The following is a 15447-nucleotide window of genomic DNA, read 5'->3' as shown; positions in this document are numbered from 1 at the left end:
GTTTCTCTTCCCTGCCCTTATTCTTTGTACCAGAATATTTTTTTTTAACTTTTACTCAGCATCTTTCCCTAAAAAATGAAAATCCAGCTCATCAAAAAAATAGTGACATCATCTCTCTTGGGGAAAGTCTTTTGGGACATATTTATCACGATAATCACTTTACTAGTGCCTCACTCAGAGGACGAGCATCCATCCCCACCCTCATGTTTCCTTTTTTCCTCATATACTCTTTCCTTTTTTTCAACTTATGCTTAATTTCGTAATCTCTCGACACTCGAAGAGAGCCACTAAAGACAATTTCCCACTCTTTTGAGAATCTAATTAGAATATTCATGGACTTTTACCAAATTTCTCATCTACTTGAGTCAAAACACATTGTGTCTGATACCCAGATATTTTGGAAATATTCCTGATTCGTTGATTTTAGTTGTGTTGCTAAATATGTTCTTGACAACAAAAAAAAAACAAAGAGAGCAGAAGAATTTTTTGAAGTGCAGTAACATTACACCTCTCCCTTTTTTGTCTTCGCAACAGAAGAAGAAGTCGAAAACGACGAAAAGAGACATAACCAGTTAGATGACGTTGTTTCTCTTCCTCCCTCTTCTCCCACTTCAGCACATCTCCCCCGCGTTTTCCAAACACAAGCGGGGTGCATCTGCGCCCTATTGCGCAGTTTTCTTTATGAGGAAAATTCAAATTCTAGTTTTTCTGTTCTCGCATTGTATAGTTTTTTGAAAACCTACCAATTTCTTTCGTGATTGCTTCTTTTTGTTATTTAAAACGCCTGCGTCTCGACGACCCAGTGCCGTTTGGCGCCTGTTTAATGACACTTTGTCTTTCTGCGTTTCTTCGTCTTCCACAGTATCTTAGCGATGTGGGGTAACTAAGTCATCTGCCCTCGCAGGCACGTATCATGCGGGTAAAACCGAACCAGCCAACCTTCGATGTTATCAGAAACGATTCGTCGGACAGAGCGATGGGTTCCTGTTTGGAGACGTCTCCTGCGTCTCGATCACTTTCTTCATTCTCTCTAATCCTCGCTTTTTTGACTAACTTGACCAAAAATGACGCAATAATTGGAGGAGGCCATGAGCTGATTCGTTCCTTTCCGGGCAACTTCCGGTGCTATCTGGCTGTTGGAATCACAGGCTATTACGTTTTCCATCATAAATCTGGGAGGCTAGAATACTTTGAAGGTTAGAATCACTAGTTTCTAAGCGACGACTAACTTCTGGGACAAAATAATTCATTTGAAAAATACCGGGAAAATGGGTTTGACATTTACGGAATCCTTCGACCACTGAACTAAAGAAGAAGAGAATAAATCTCTTATTGGAAAAATTACGGTCCTTCACCATCAGCAAGCGGCGGAAGAGTTTTTTCAGCAAATTTGGACTTTTCCTCGAGATTTTTCCTTGGAAAAAATCGAGAAAATCCTCAGAAACGATTGCTTCCTCGGAATCGGAGGTATCTCGATACAGCGAAAGTTGTTCAATATCAGAGAGATCCTCTGTTCTTATCTTTGGCCTACATTTTGAGACCATCGAATATAGGTTGATAATTCAATGCCATGATTCCGTAGTTTCACCGCATGTTACTATTTAAAACAATGATTAATTTTATCGTTACCAGTTCCTTGGCCTTGCTCCTCCACACTAACCAACTGATTTCTCTTGTCTCGTGTATGATAAGAAAAAGAGAATGACGACGAAGAAAAGCAATACGGTAAACAGTTTGGCAAACATACTTCACCGAGCACCTTCTCTCTCTCTCTCTCTCTCTCTCTCTCTCTCTCTCTCTCTCTCTCTCTCTCTCTCTTTTTTTTTTTCCTTCCCGATTCGCGACTCTGCTTCCTTCTAACCGGCTCTGCGTTTGACTCTTTTATCCTGCGACTCTCTGATTCGAATGCTCTTCGCCCTCCGACTTTCGGATTTTTTTCTGCTGGTGGTGCACTCCGCGCTCTTGCACCGACCCACTACCATCATCATCGCACAGCCGTCGCCGCCGCCGCCGGTGAAAATGTTTAGGAGAATAAGAAGAATGTGAATAGTGCCTGGTTGTCGATTTTGTGTGTGTGTGTGTGTGTCTGTGTGCACATATTTGGTACCCCGCCGATTCACGGTAGCTCTATGGGTGTTGATCCAGCTGCTGTTGCGCGCCAGATTCATTTTTCCATGATGATTGTAAAAATAATATTAATAAAGAATGGTTTTATTATCCAAATAACAATAGAATAGAGGATGAGAGAGAGGGTAAAAGACATGTTGACGACGCCCACTGAAATCCGATATGTTCCCCTAAATTCCCTCTAATTATGTCGATTCGCTCCAGTAATGAAAATGTTATCCTTCTTATCTAAACGCACTAGTCTTGCAGCCACTTTCTATTTTCATTTCGAGACTTCTTCTTCTTCTTCCATACTCTTCTCCTTTTTTTTTGAAGAGTTGTTTTTTCCTCTTCCTCTTTTCCAGAGCTTTCGTCCACTGGCCAGCTGGTATGAATTTGCTCTCCTTATGTCTAATCTTCTGCGTCTTCTTTCGTTTAACACAGTTATTTTTCTGTCTGTCTTTTTCCAAGACTACTGACATTATTCGCGAAATGATAAAGGCGTATATGACGTGTTTTATATACATCAACCTCGATTTCTATTTTTAAATTTAGCTCTCTAGGAGACATTTCATGGATAGAGATCTTTTTTGCCTTCTGTCCACGCATTTTAACACGTTTCCCATAATGCTCGTTTTCTACAATAAGCCCTTTTTATCTTCTCAATAATCAATTCTAATTTTGGTCTTTTTTGCAGACTGAAAGAGTGTGACAAAGTCTGATCGAATCGGTTGTTGAAATCGAGATTCGAGAGACTACGGCCACGCCACACGCGCTCGTTTCGTGCTTCTCCACTCTTCTCACATTTATTACGGGTCCATATAGTATTGTTGGTGTTTCGTCACCTCGAACGGTTTGCTGAAAAATGCTCAAATCGTCCGCCAGCATGAACTTCTCCTCCTCCACAAACGGTTATGGTCATTCGCCTCGTGACCTGCTCACCGGAGCAGCAGTTACGAATAACGGCGGAGGCGCCACGACAACGTCACCGTCTACGCCTGTCAATCTGGATATACAACGGTAAGATTTTAGTGGTTTTGTACTTTGTTATCAAAATTTTATTTTTCAGAATCGACAACACAGAAGGGACTACGGTAGTGATGGTTAAATTGACGGATGAGATGTTCGCGGCTCTCGAAGAGGGACAACGGAGCGGTAAGAAGTTGCGGATACACGTCACTGAAAGGGAGGGCCGCGTCGAAATCGGAGATGGAACCGCTTCTTCAAAAACCAATAATACTTTTTCGTTTCAAAAGCAATCTTTACCGGTAAGTATTTATTTGAATTCAAAAAATAGAGCTTTTTTCTATGACATTTGCAGGACCAAACAGATACTCTTGTACAATCAAATGGGTGTTTTCAAAATGTTGGAACGTACAAAATGAAATATCAAGTAAAACATCTAAAATTGAAGCAAATTTCTCTATCAAGAGCGTTATAGGTTCAAGCAACAGACAAGTCATTCGAAGAAACGAAAAAACGGGCTGCGGAAGCTGCTGAAAAAGAAAAGAAACGAGGAACGATAGATATGAAGTGAGTTTTTACCCGAAAAAAAAATAACTTTTCTTTTCTTACAGAAAAGGAAGCGTTCCTTCCTCTTCTCGATATCTGAATTCTTCTTCTTCTTCGACTCCGCGAAACCTAAACGGATCCAGCTCATCACGTGTCAGTCCATCGTTCATTTCTTCGAAAGCTTCAACGAGTAGTTTCCCTAACTCGAAAGGAACCCCAAATGGATTCGATAGCAAAAAGATTGATATGAAACCGGAGTTGATGAAAAAATCAATCAAGAAACGCATCATTCATCTTGTCGTCACCCAAAAGTACAGTAACTGGGAGGATGTTCACAAGAAGTTGAAATCTGATGGATTACCAGAGGAAAAAGATGAAGCCGAGAAGATCCGGAGTTGTGTGGAAGAAGTATCAGAGACACGACCGGAAATGACTGTCTTGTCACTTCGTTCATCGTTTCTCTCGGAAGTCGATCAACGATGGATGTTTTTCAATCAGGATGAAAAGGCGCATGTGAGACGTCTCTGTCAATCTGGATCACGTGCGGCTCCAACCGAATCCAACTTCGCTCCAATGCGTAAGAAGGGAATGGAGAGGATGACTGCCAGTTCGAAGTCTTCTTCCGAGAAAGATCGAGTCAAGGAGAAGGTTGAGGAGAAGGCTCTAAGCCCACCAAAAGAACAAAAACCTGTGGTGGTCGTCGACGATGACGATTATTACCCGGTTCCCGAGCCGGCTAACAAACGTCGTGCTCACAACTTGGCTCCTCCACCATCGATCACACCACAAACGACGTCTTCTCAGACAGAAGGAACAACACCGAAACGAACGAAACGGAACGAGTCAACGAGTCCTCCGGTGGATCAACCACAGAGAGCTCCGGAACAACCGAAAGTGAGTTTTTTACAAAATTGGATTTTTTCAAAACTTTGATATTATTTAGTTGAACCCGGCGAAGCTTGCTGCGACTATTTCGATGCAACCAGTACCGAAGTTCGAGCAGCCACGCGAGTATCATACTGCTGCTTCGGTGGCTGCTAACGGAGGCGGATCGACTGCATCCAGCAGAATCTCATCTCCTGCCTCATCGTTGTCATCACCAAGTCAGCCATCGTGTAACTGGGAGAAGACTTTTGGAGACATCAAGTCACTTACTGACGCGGAGTCTTACTTCCACATGTTCCATAAGGAGTATCCAATGTACATGGAATGTCACCGCAAGTTGACCGAGGTGTCGTCTGTGTTCCGTAAACTGGAAATGAAGCTTGCGAACGCGATGGCTGTGCGGAAGGCGTCTCCATCTCCGCAAAACGTTCAAGAAGTGAAGATTGTTGAACGAGAGATACAACAACGTTATGCATTCTATGAAAAAGATCCCGAATTTATGAGAGTGAGTTTCTGATTATTTTGTAGATCATTTTTAATTTTTCAATTATTTCCAGGCTCGTCAGCGTCACACAGATCTCCGCTCAAAACTTAACGTTCTGAAAACTCGTATTGGTAATTGGGAATCTCTCCGAAGGCAGACCGCCACTGCCTGAAAAAAAATAGATTCCTCTAGTGCCCATTTTATTATCAAAGCTTGTTCCAAATGAAACCACCCGTGTGTTTGCTGTTTTTTCCCATTTTTATCATATGAAACATGACGGTTCAAATTGCTTTCCCGCCTTTTTTCTCTCCTGCTCCACAACAAAAAAAAACGCTCCCATTTTCTCCCGTGTAACAATCTCCAATTCCATCTTCTCTCGCTCCCTCTTTCCGTTCTCAATTGCTGGTTCAAAGAAAAAAATACTGTGGTTCCAAAATATAGTCCAAAAAAAGAGCGTCGCCGTTTTTGACGTCATCTCACAAAACCGAATTCTTGCGTTTTCTCAAAACTTCGTTGTAATTTTTCCCCTTTTCCTATACTATTGTGTTTTACTGTCCCTTTTTTTGCAGTTTATCTTGTTCTCCAGTTACAATGTAGTCTTCATTCTTCGTTGTGCTCGTGATAGATTTTTTTTTCATTGTGATTATATGTATGCTAATGCCATGAGGGTAGATCCCCGTTTTGTGTCCAAATGTGATTTTCTCCTTCCTCGGCTATCCCTTCCCCTTGCACCCCCATCCCCTTCATATACCCATCAACCTTACCCACTTTTTGGATAGCTAAAAAATCAAATAAAACCCACCAACTCCACACTTGTCGAAGGCCGGTGATAAAAAGATACAACTCACGGATTTCTTTCTTGTTTTTTCATGATTACATTCTTCTCTTTTTCCTTCTTCCCTCACCTACATTTGTAATCTTTTTTTGCTCTCTTTTTCTAGTAGAGTCCTTTAAATGGACTGTGCCTTCTTGTCTAGCTTTTTCTCCTCCCCTCCATCATCACGTTTTTCTTTCCTTCATTTTTTCATCGCGGTTGTTGCCATTGAGCCGGGAATTTTGACTTTTGTGGCATAGTTTTTTGTAGTTATCCATTTTTGTATCTTTTGTGTCCTGTCATTATCATAATCTTTTTCTAAAGTGATATCAAATAAATGTTAATTGCATCGTGTAGTCATGTTTTTAAGCACATCCCCCAGTCGAACGGAACAGCTGATGAAACGAAACGAACAATTGGGCAACGGAAAACACGAGATACTAAAAACACACTACGTAGTGTGAGATGGGACAATAACCGGAAATTGGAATCTCTGGAGTGAAAGAATAATAAAGAATTGGCATTTCAAACATTTGTTTTTCTGAACTTCCAGTTTTAAAATAATTTCAGAGAGAAATAACATTAAAGGAGAATTGCGGAAGTTTGACCAATTTGCTTTCTGAAGTGATCTATAATTTCTTTTGCAAACGAATTTGTTTTTTTTTTTCGAAGTTGAAGTCCTTCAAAAAATATTCTGATAAAAAATATTCTGATTGGTTTTTCCAACAAAAAAGAAGGAAATAGCAGATTTTCGAACAAAAAATTATCCTGGAAAAGAACAATATGAGCAGTTGGGTTACTGTAGTCTGAATTACCAGTCGGGTTACTCCTTCCAGTCGGGTTACTCATTCGGGGCTGAAAGTCCTGGCCGCTCACAGTACCCGTTGTCTTCTAAATATTAGGATTTTAGAGTTTTCGAATTGCGGATTTTTCAATTGGTATTTCAGAAATTCAGAATTTTTGGTTCGTAAATTCCACAGTTTTTGAGTTTTTGAATTTCAGAATATCCGCTTTTCTGATTTTCCGGTTCTCCGAATTCTTGAGTTTTGGAGATTTTAATTTCTGATTTTCCGAATTTTAAAAATTATGAAGACTCAAAATTTCGAAAGCTCGAAAACAAGAAAAAACAATGATTCGTTAATTTCGGAAAATCTGAATTTCTGAGATTATAGTTCTGCGATATATGAAACTTCAAAATTTAAGAATCGTCTTATTTTTGTTTCTCGAAATTAGTATTTTCTTGATTTCTCAATTTCGTAATCTGAAGTTCCTATTTTCTAAACGTTGAATTTCTAAGTTTCTAAGTTTTAAAATCTAAATTTTCAAGATTCGTTTTTTACATAGTATTTAAACTGCTGAATCTCCCAGTTTGAATCACTGAAATTCTATAGTTTCTGAGTTTCTCAGTCTCTGATAATTTATTAATTTTTCAAATTCTGGTTTCCCGAATATTAGAATTTAAAGTTCTCGAGTTCCTGAGTTTCTGAGTTTTTAATGATTTGAGTTGGAATCCCTAAAATGACAAAATGTTAAATTTCCAAACTTCCGATTAACTGAAGTGAGATTACAACTACCGTAATCATTGTAATAGAGAGGCAGAAACTTTCAACTTTGAGCTAATATATCTCATTCCATTTGAAAGATATGAAATACTGGTCAACTGATAAAATTCGAAGTGGAAAGTTTGGGTAGCACTCTATTAGAGTCTCTATTAGAGTGCTTACGGTAGCTGACACTCAAAAATGTGACTCAAAAGGGATGAGTAGAAAATCGTGTTAAAAATAGAACTGTTTTCATCATAATTCGCTCTTGAAAATTCACTGTTCTGAACTTTCAATTATCCCACATAAGATTTCAGGCATTGATTTCCAGTTATAAAGGTTTGTTGTGCGGAATCAATTTTGAGAAGATCCATTTAGAAGTTTACGAACTTCATACTTTTCTTCTTCAATTTCCAGATGAAGCTTTATTATGTACATTTCAAAATTATACATGAGAAGAAATGAATCACAGTGAATTTTATCACAGAATTCCAATATTGACATCTGTTCCGCTTCTTGAGACTAATTCCACCTGGGTGCACTGTGCACGACGAAGAGAAGAACATGGATTGCGGAAGATGGCTGCGAAGAAGGCTGAAAATTATTAGCGGGAAACTCGAAATTATTGAGTGGAAATCTTTACCAAAAACAGCTTTTCGATAGTTTTTGATAATAAACATGTTGGGAAGTGGGTCGATTGCTGGGTAAACAGCAATTGTCATAGCTATGAAGCTGCTTGCGAATCCAATGTCAACTGCGATCATTGGGAAAGTGAAGAGGATCGCAATTGGAATGTACATAAGGATGAGAGGAATTACCGTCTGAAAGTATTCAATAATATTTAGACATCTACTGTAAACTTGTAATAGAAGGGTCCCCTAACGGTTAACTTTGGGACAACTTATCTAGGTTCCTGTATATGGAATAAAGATATAATCAACTAATAAAGTGTTCATCATAGTATCACAAGCATTTTATCAGTTGGCAGGTTTTTGATATCTCTTATAGGAGTCGAGATAATTAAGCTCAAACTTAACAATGTTCCTTTTGTTACACAGTTTATTGTAACTTTTGAAGTACCTGGACCACAAGAGCTTGGAAAAGTTGTTGCTGGAGACTCTTTGTGACACTAGATACCGTACAAGTTTTTGAGAGAGCTTCGGTGATGCGGAAGTAGCATTTTAGCCCGAAAAAGAAGACACAGAAGACCGAACTGAGCTGAAACGTAATACATAGGAGTACAGTAGATACCGTATTCCTCAAAACTAACAATCATGAACCACATGCAAGCAATTGAAGCAAAAACAGCGACATCCGGGTAGGTATTCCCATTGGAATCAACTGGATGGAAAAGAACAATTATATAGGAGGTGTCTTCAATTGCAGTATCGTATCCATCAAAGATTGTTCGTCTGAAAGTGCTTCTTTATTCTCAGAATGGAAGAATTTTCTTGAACTTCAGCGTACTTTGTTTCAAAACCTTACACTTTTTGGGCACCTGGTACATTCATTGTCTAAACAAAACTGTCAAAACTGTCCCATGGTACCAAAAAAATAACAAAAACATATCAAGTGTACTACAGTACGAAAAAAAAAACTAATCCCATGAGACCCCTTTTACCTCATATAATCATCGGTAGAGGCGTCGAAGTGAAAATAGAGATAACAAAGGATGGACCACCAGGTCCCATAGAAGATTGGCATGAAAAAAAGAATGTAGATTTTGTTTCCTCCCAACCATCGATCTCTGAATTCTTTCACAACTGCACCGTAGCGGTAGATGAAGTGAACACCAAAGATGGCTAGAGAAAATCCAAAACATCCACAGTAGATGACAATGAGGATGAAGCTCTGCTCGCGATCAAAGTCCGAATTTTTGAAATTTCGGAAAACGACAAACGCCGCTTTGTAGGAATGAACCATCTGAAGTAATTTTCAGACACTTCTTAAAACTTTGTGCTAAAATACCGGTTCAGTTGTAACATCCCAAATGGAGTAAAGAGCTTCAAAACTTGAAATGTATATCATAAGATACTTATACAATCCAAGTTTCTTTGGAGAATGAGCGAGGATGAGGAAAATGAGAACGCAATTCAGCGAGACTGACATGAAAGCGGAAAGATACTGTACAATCTTGAGAAAGAAATTCCAAAACTCGCTGAGATGCATGATGACAACGGAAACGCTTTTTTGTTGTTATTACTAGCTTTTATATACTACTTTTCTTTGATGGTGGTCGTCGGGGGGATGGGCGGAGCCTGTCTAGACATTGTTCTCCGGTAGATGAATGGGCTCAAGGGATCCAGTACGGGTGGCTTAGAAACGAAAACATTCAACGTAATTGGAGAGTTTTGGAGAAAAGAGCATCGGATGTATTGGGATTCCATAGATGATATTACCTCAATTCTTAGTATTGTCTGTGACATCTTCGATATTTATGGGGAATCCGACAATTGAGGAAGTGAAGTTTGTGATTTGAAAACGTACAGGAGATCTCTGTGATAGCGATGGGCAAGATGACTAATTATGCCTTTTCTTCGTCCCTGAATGAGCAAGCCATCTAAAAAACTGCATCAATGATTATTGGACCGAAAAATTTATGTTGATTCTCGTTATGGGAACCTTTGGCCACGCCCACATGATTTTCTCTTCTACAGCTCCGATTTTTTTTGTTCGAGAAACATACTATAAGTCACCGCTTGGGCGGTGCCTAATGGTTTTACAAATTGTGTTTCTAAAAGTGTATCAATACCCACTAATTCGTAACAACACGTTAGAATGTTTTCGAAAAATCAGGAGAAGAGGAAGGTCTTCTCCCGGATACGCAATATGTCGTAACGGTGCTACCGTAATCCATACGCAAACTTGCACCGGCGAAAAATTCGTGAACATTGTTTTCCTTTCTTTTCATTTTTTACCACTTGACCTGCATTTAGATTCAAAAAAACATGGCCACTCGGTGGCGATACTATAATTCGAAACGAGGTAATAATAATCGAGGACGAGGAAGAGGAAGAAATCGCGGAACGAGTTTAACAGCAATCTCACTCCCGCGGCAAGATCGTTTTCCTGGTGGCTTAAACGATGACGAATTCTTTCAAGGTGAATTAATATTTCAAGAAAACTAGCAAACGAAAATTCAGACAAGCCTATGAACGCGAAGGAGTTCGTTGATGAGACAGTTTTAAGTGTTTCGTTTTCCGGGAACATGCTCGGAGCCGCATGTTACGAACAATCCTCTCAATTAGTCAGAATTATGAACGATGTGTCCGAAGATCACGAATTCGCTCTTTTGGGAAGATGTGAGCTGAAAAACTGTTCTTTCAGAGTTAAAATTTAACTTTTAGTGATCGAAGAAGTGAAGCCTACAATGATTATAGCAAATAGAAGTCAAGATCTCGATTTCATCAAATTGTTGAGCTCAAAATGTTTGTATAATAAATATTTAAACTAATTTAACAATACGAAATCATTTTTTAGATGCAAAACACGAAAGACTACCATCTGATGGTAAAAGCTCTTCACACACTTCTACATACGACACGATTCCGACTTGGGATGCCTCACTTGTGTATTCTTCTGACGATGTGGAGGAGAAAGAAGATCAAGATGATGACGATTTCGATGGGCCACCAGCGACACTTCACAAACTTCCCAATAACTTTTTCAGTGAACTAGTTCTCATTTTTTCATGAAGATCCCGGGCATTGCAGAAATGCCCAACGCTTTGCAAAGGCTGAAGATGATGGTCGGATCTGACGACGCTAAAATGACTGATGAGGATAAACATATAATCGTTGCGATGCGCTTTGATATCGAAGCAGTTAACATGGTTTGTAATGAAGTATTCTTTGTCTGAAACAACATAAATTTCAGATGAGATCTTTCGGTGCTCTTCTTCTTTTCTTAGACGAAACACGTCTCGGAGTAGAGAATCAGCCGTTATCAGTGAGCTCACCGATCAAGTCGATCAAGACAATGACACTGTGCGTTTAGAATTGTTTCATTTTTCTCAATAAGTTACTTTTTTTCAGAGAAAATCTTGTTGATATCGACTATAGCACAATTCAAGCGCTGGATATTCTGCCTAAAGAAATCGAGAGCAAAGTTAGACAATTTTATTTGTTTTAATCACATTTTACTTATGCTTGTCTGAGACAAAAAAGTGTGAGACGCAGAGAATTAGTGTCTGCGTCTCCACTTAATATGCGCTATTTAGGCTCTCCGCTTCGAAATCGCTACCGTATTCAGACTGCAAAAAATACCCTCTAACCTTTTTTTCTCAGACAAGAATAATAATATAATTCTTTGTTTTCAGAAAAATGTCGGAAAAGATAGATCTTTATTTTCGCTGGTCGACAGATGTCGATCAACGGTTGGCAAGAAATGCCTCAAGAAATGGTTCAAAAATCCTACAACTGACAGAGCAGTTCTTCTTTCGAGACAAAAATGTGTGCATTATTTCAAACAGGATTGGAATGCTGAAATCACTGCGAAGATTGCATCGATGCTCGGAAAAGTCACCGCATTGAATGTTAGTCGGAGAGAGAATGTAACTAATCTTACAAGGCGTTTTTAGAATGTTTTCCAAAGATTTCAAAGTGGAACAGCGAAGCTTCTTCATTGGGAGTGTTTCGTTTCGACTGTCAATGCACTGGTGGATGTTGTTCACATACTTCGGCAGACACCTGTAACCATATTCGAATGTACCGAAATTTAGAGTTTTTTTCAGATTGCTAAAGAGTTTCCCGTCGAGAATTCTCTTCTCACAGAAGTTTCAGAAATCGCTATTATTGCTAGTTCAATCGTAAGTTCTTCATAATTAGTTTTTTTTGCTAATATTAATACAATGTCGATCAGATCAACTTCGCCGAATCCAGAATTCAAGGTAGAGTCACTGTGAATCCAGCAATAGACGAGGAACTTGATAAATGTATGAAAGGGGTGTGGTCTTTTTGAAAGTTGTTTTGATTTTTGCAGTGAGGGACATTTATGAAAATATGCCATTGTTCCTGACTGCGGTCGCGAAGCAGGAATGTGCTCGATTGGGACTCGATGCTTTCAGTAATGTCACAATTGTCTACATTCCATTGGTTGGATTTGTCCTCTCACTTCCCACGAACTTCCCAGTGGAAAATTATAGCGAGTTTGTTTCAAGATCTTTGAAACACAATACCTCTACTAATATTGTTTCAGCATGTCACTGGTTTATGCTAAAAGTGATGAGGTTCGTGTCAGAAATGAAACAACTGAACGATTGGACGATGAGTATGGCGATATTCTGATGAAGCTTATCGACAGTCAAACTGCTATAATTCTAGCTTTGAAAACCCGTGTTCTGAAGAAGAAAAGGAGTATCAGCAAGCTGCTTTCAGTTGCAGCTAGAATAGATGCTCTTATTTCTATGGGTCTTGTCGCTGCAGAAAATGGATGGAATTGTCCAACACTGATGGATGAGCCTGTCATTGAAGCTCTCGAGTTGTTCCATCCAATCAGTGTTTTGGTTGTGAAAAAGAATTTTGTGCCAAATAAAGTGACCAGTGGACGAGATGGAATCAAAGCTAGCATTATCACAGGACCGAATGCGTGTGGAAAAAGTGTCTACATGAAATCCATCGGGATCCTCGCATTTTTGACTCATATTGGGAGTTTTGTGCCAGCGAGATATGCGAAAGTTGGGATAGTTGATCGAATTGTAACGAGGATGTTTACTGTAGACTCTGTTCTTGATGGCATGTCTACATTTGCCAAGGATGTGGAGCAAGTTGCTTTCGCTTTGAGAAAAGCCACAGGAAATTCGTTGGTTATCATTGATGAGTTCGGAAAAGGAACGATGACAGAAGTTGGATTAGCTCTTTTGGCATCTTGCATGACTTATTGGTGAACAAAGGACCAGAGCATTGCCCTCACATCTTCTTGGCTTCTCATTTCCATGCACTCCCCAAGCACATCCCACTTGATAAGAACATCGCCTCATTCTTGGTAGGTCTACTTCATCTTCTAAAAAATTTGTAAAACACTTTCCCGCGCAATTCTAATATTTAAAAAAATCGTATCTTCAGACATTCAAAGTTCTTCGCGAGGGAGAAGGCAAAATAAAGTATCTATTCCAATTGGCTCCTGGATTGATTGATTGCTCATTCNCTATGGCTGTTGCGATAGAAGAAGGCATTCCGATGCCAGTCATTGGAAGAGCTTGCCGAATTTACAAAGCCCTTAAATCAGGAGTCTCTCTGAAAGAGATAAAAGCAGAAGTTTCGAAAAATAATGACGAGAAATTGGTTGCAGAGATGGATATCGTGCTGTGAGTTTTTCAAATAAAACTTCAAGGTTTTTTGGTGTTACACTATACTGTTACAGAAGGAATGAGGATGGGTTCATAGACGCCGTGGAAAGTTTTGTCATCAGACAACAACGAGAGGAAATTGAGGCAAAAGCAAGATCAGAGGCGAAAGCGAGTTATACAGAACCGAGCGAAGTTGCATCACTGCAAGATAATCTATCATCGGTTTCGAAAAGGAAATCGGAAAACTACCAAAGAACCAGGTAAGAAAACTTTTTGCAATATTTCGGAGTCAATTTTCGACACATTTTTCAGAGGTCAGAGTGTTCTCTCAACCAAGTCTGCTCAGTCAGTCGATTCCGTGTTGGATGCGTTGCTACCAAAGAGAAAGAGGATAGCAACCCCTATATTGAATGAATCTAATGTGACTCAGGAACCACCCAGATCTCCGGATCCTTTCTCTATAGACGACGACAGTGTCACTTCAAAAGGCGAGGAGAGAGAAGATGTTATTTCGACGACAATGGTTCCACAGATGCAAAGGCTGGCAAGTGAAGAGGAAGAAGATCACACGACGCGGTAAATTAAAATCATATTATCTGTCTGGGTCAAAGTTTTTTTTCCAGCTCTCATAGTTCAGTAATGGCCAATCCTCAATTGGCTGATAAGTATAATACTCCAGCAAAACCAGGTGGAACGAAAGGATGTCAACCTTCTTCTACATCTAAGTTTCCAATATCAACGAAAATACCGAAAACAACAGATCAAACGGTTCTTCTCAATGACGATTTTAATGTTCCGGAAACTCCAAATCAACCAAATCAAACATCACGTTTAAGGTATTCACTACATCGTCATTTCAACTCAATCGAGTTTTCAGTTCGCGGTCTTTCTTGATGCCTCAACTGCCATATCCAGATAAATACGTTTTGGATAGAATTAAGGAACGTTCAACGAAAGATTCCATGTTCAAAACTCCAACAAATGATAGGAGGTTTGAAATATGAAGCACCTTTTTGAACAATCACAATTTTATTAGACTTCAAAAATTGACTCAAGGGACTCCAAGAGATCGAGACATCCATACACCGATTCAGTCTTCAAGAAACACCCCAGAAGCACATAATTCAATGTTCAAAACGCCAAACGCAACAAAATCCGGTCATAATATGATGACCCCAAGGACATCTTCGCGTCGGGAATTCAGAAAAGACGATATTTTGGAAACGCCACAGACTCCAAAGAATCGCAGCTCTTTCACTCCGAGTGGATCTCCGTTCTCGATATTTGCCAGCCAGGCTACCTTCGGTGGAATTAGTTCCTCTGAAACTTCCGATCATGATATGTCTCAGTTCTTCGGATCATTGAATAACAACCGCGTTGAGAAGGCGCAATCGAAAAATTCTCAGTCGACAGTCTTCGACACTCCGGTAGCAAAGAGCTCAGAAAAGCAGAGGTAAATAGAAAGTTTTCAATCCTAATCCAATAGAATTTTCCAGATACCCTTCCCAAAAAAGTAGTTCAAAGTCACGAGTGTCACCCAGCAGTGTGGTTTTAGAAAGATTGACTGGGGAAGAAAGTCAAAAGACGCCCCAGCCCCGTGGAGATTACATCATTGACTTCGAGTTCCAAATCAACGATACCGACCCAATTTACGGAAAGAAAGACCATTTGCATGGCCCTAGTTTCGATTTTTTGAATTCACAAGACGATGCAGATGATAATTTCATGGACTTCCTTGATTCTCCGAGTTCGTCAAGAATCGACACTGGCAAGAAAAACAGAAAGTAAAAATGTATTGTAGTAGTTCGTTTTCATGTTA

General features: G+C 39.5%; 4 protein-coding genes across 4 annotated transcripts; 3 read left to right on the top strand and 1 right to left on the bottom strand.

Annotated features, from left to right (window-relative positions):
• Positions 1 to 2971: 2971 nt before the first annotated feature.
• Positions 2972 to 5159, top strand: Cbr-ell-1 (the record flags this gene model as incomplete). The annotated part of the gene is made up of 7 exons (XM_002634077.2): positions 2972 to 3126; positions 3176 to 3374; positions 3428 to 3499; positions 3548 to 3639; positions 3684 to 4512; positions 4562 to 5008; positions 5061 to 5159. 7 exons carry the CDS (start codon positions 2972 to 2974, stop codon positions 5157 to 5159), a joined length of 1893 nt encoding a protein of 630 aa, XP_002634123.2.
• Positions 5160 to 7823: 2664 nt separating this feature from the next.
• Cbr-str-185 lies at positions 7824 to 9370 on the bottom strand (the record flags this gene model as incomplete). Its single annotated transcript, XM_002634078.2, has 6 exons — positions 7824 to 7936; positions 7986 to 8163; positions 8423 to 8560; positions 8613 to 8754; positions 8964 to 9265; positions 9311 to 9370. 6 exons carry the CDS (start codon positions 9368 to 9370, stop codon positions 7824 to 7826), a joined length of 933 nt encoding a protein of 310 aa, XP_002634124.2.
• Positions 9371 to 9403: 33 nt separating this feature from the next.
• CBG26437 lies at positions 9404 to 9448 on the top strand (the record flags this gene model as incomplete). The annotated part of the gene is made up of 1 exon (XM_045235866.1): positions 9404 to 9448. The coding sequence occupies one exon, from the start codon at positions 9404 to 9406 to the stop codon at positions 9446 to 9448; it is 45 nt and encodes a 14-aa protein (XP_045098027.1).
• An 842-nt stretch (positions 9449 to 10290) lies between these two features.
• Cbr-msh-5 lies at positions 10291 to 15416 on the top strand (the record flags this gene model as incomplete). The annotated part of the gene is made up of 21 exons (XM_045235864.1): positions 10291 to 10444; positions 10486 to 10644; positions 10690 to 10770; positions 10823 to 11011; positions 11056 to 11174; positions 11219 to 11328; positions 11377 to 11449; positions 11661 to 11876; positions 11922 to 12032; positions 12075 to 12149; positions 12203 to 12275; positions 12323 to 12488; positions 12539 to 13141; positions 13183 to 13324; positions 13405 to 13646; positions 13703 to 13888; positions 13941 to 14204; positions 14252 to 14464; positions 14506 to 14619; positions 14665 to 15081; positions 15125 to 15416. The coding sequence occupies 21 exons, from the start codon at positions 10291 to 10293 to the stop codon at positions 15414 to 15416; spliced, it is 3999 nt and encodes a 1332-aa protein (XP_045091913.1).
• Positions 15417 to 15447: the final 31 nt, after the last annotated feature.

The sequence above is a fragment of the Caenorhabditis briggsae genome, assembly GCF_000004555.2.
Source record: "Caenorhabditis briggsae complete genome, chrIV, whole genome shotgun sequence".
In the NCBI taxonomy this organism is placed as follows: domain Eukaryota; kingdom Metazoa; phylum Nematoda; class Chromadorea; order Rhabditida; family Rhabditidae; genus Caenorhabditis; species Caenorhabditis briggsae.
This window is presented reverse-complemented; position numbering and strand designations above follow the sequence as displayed.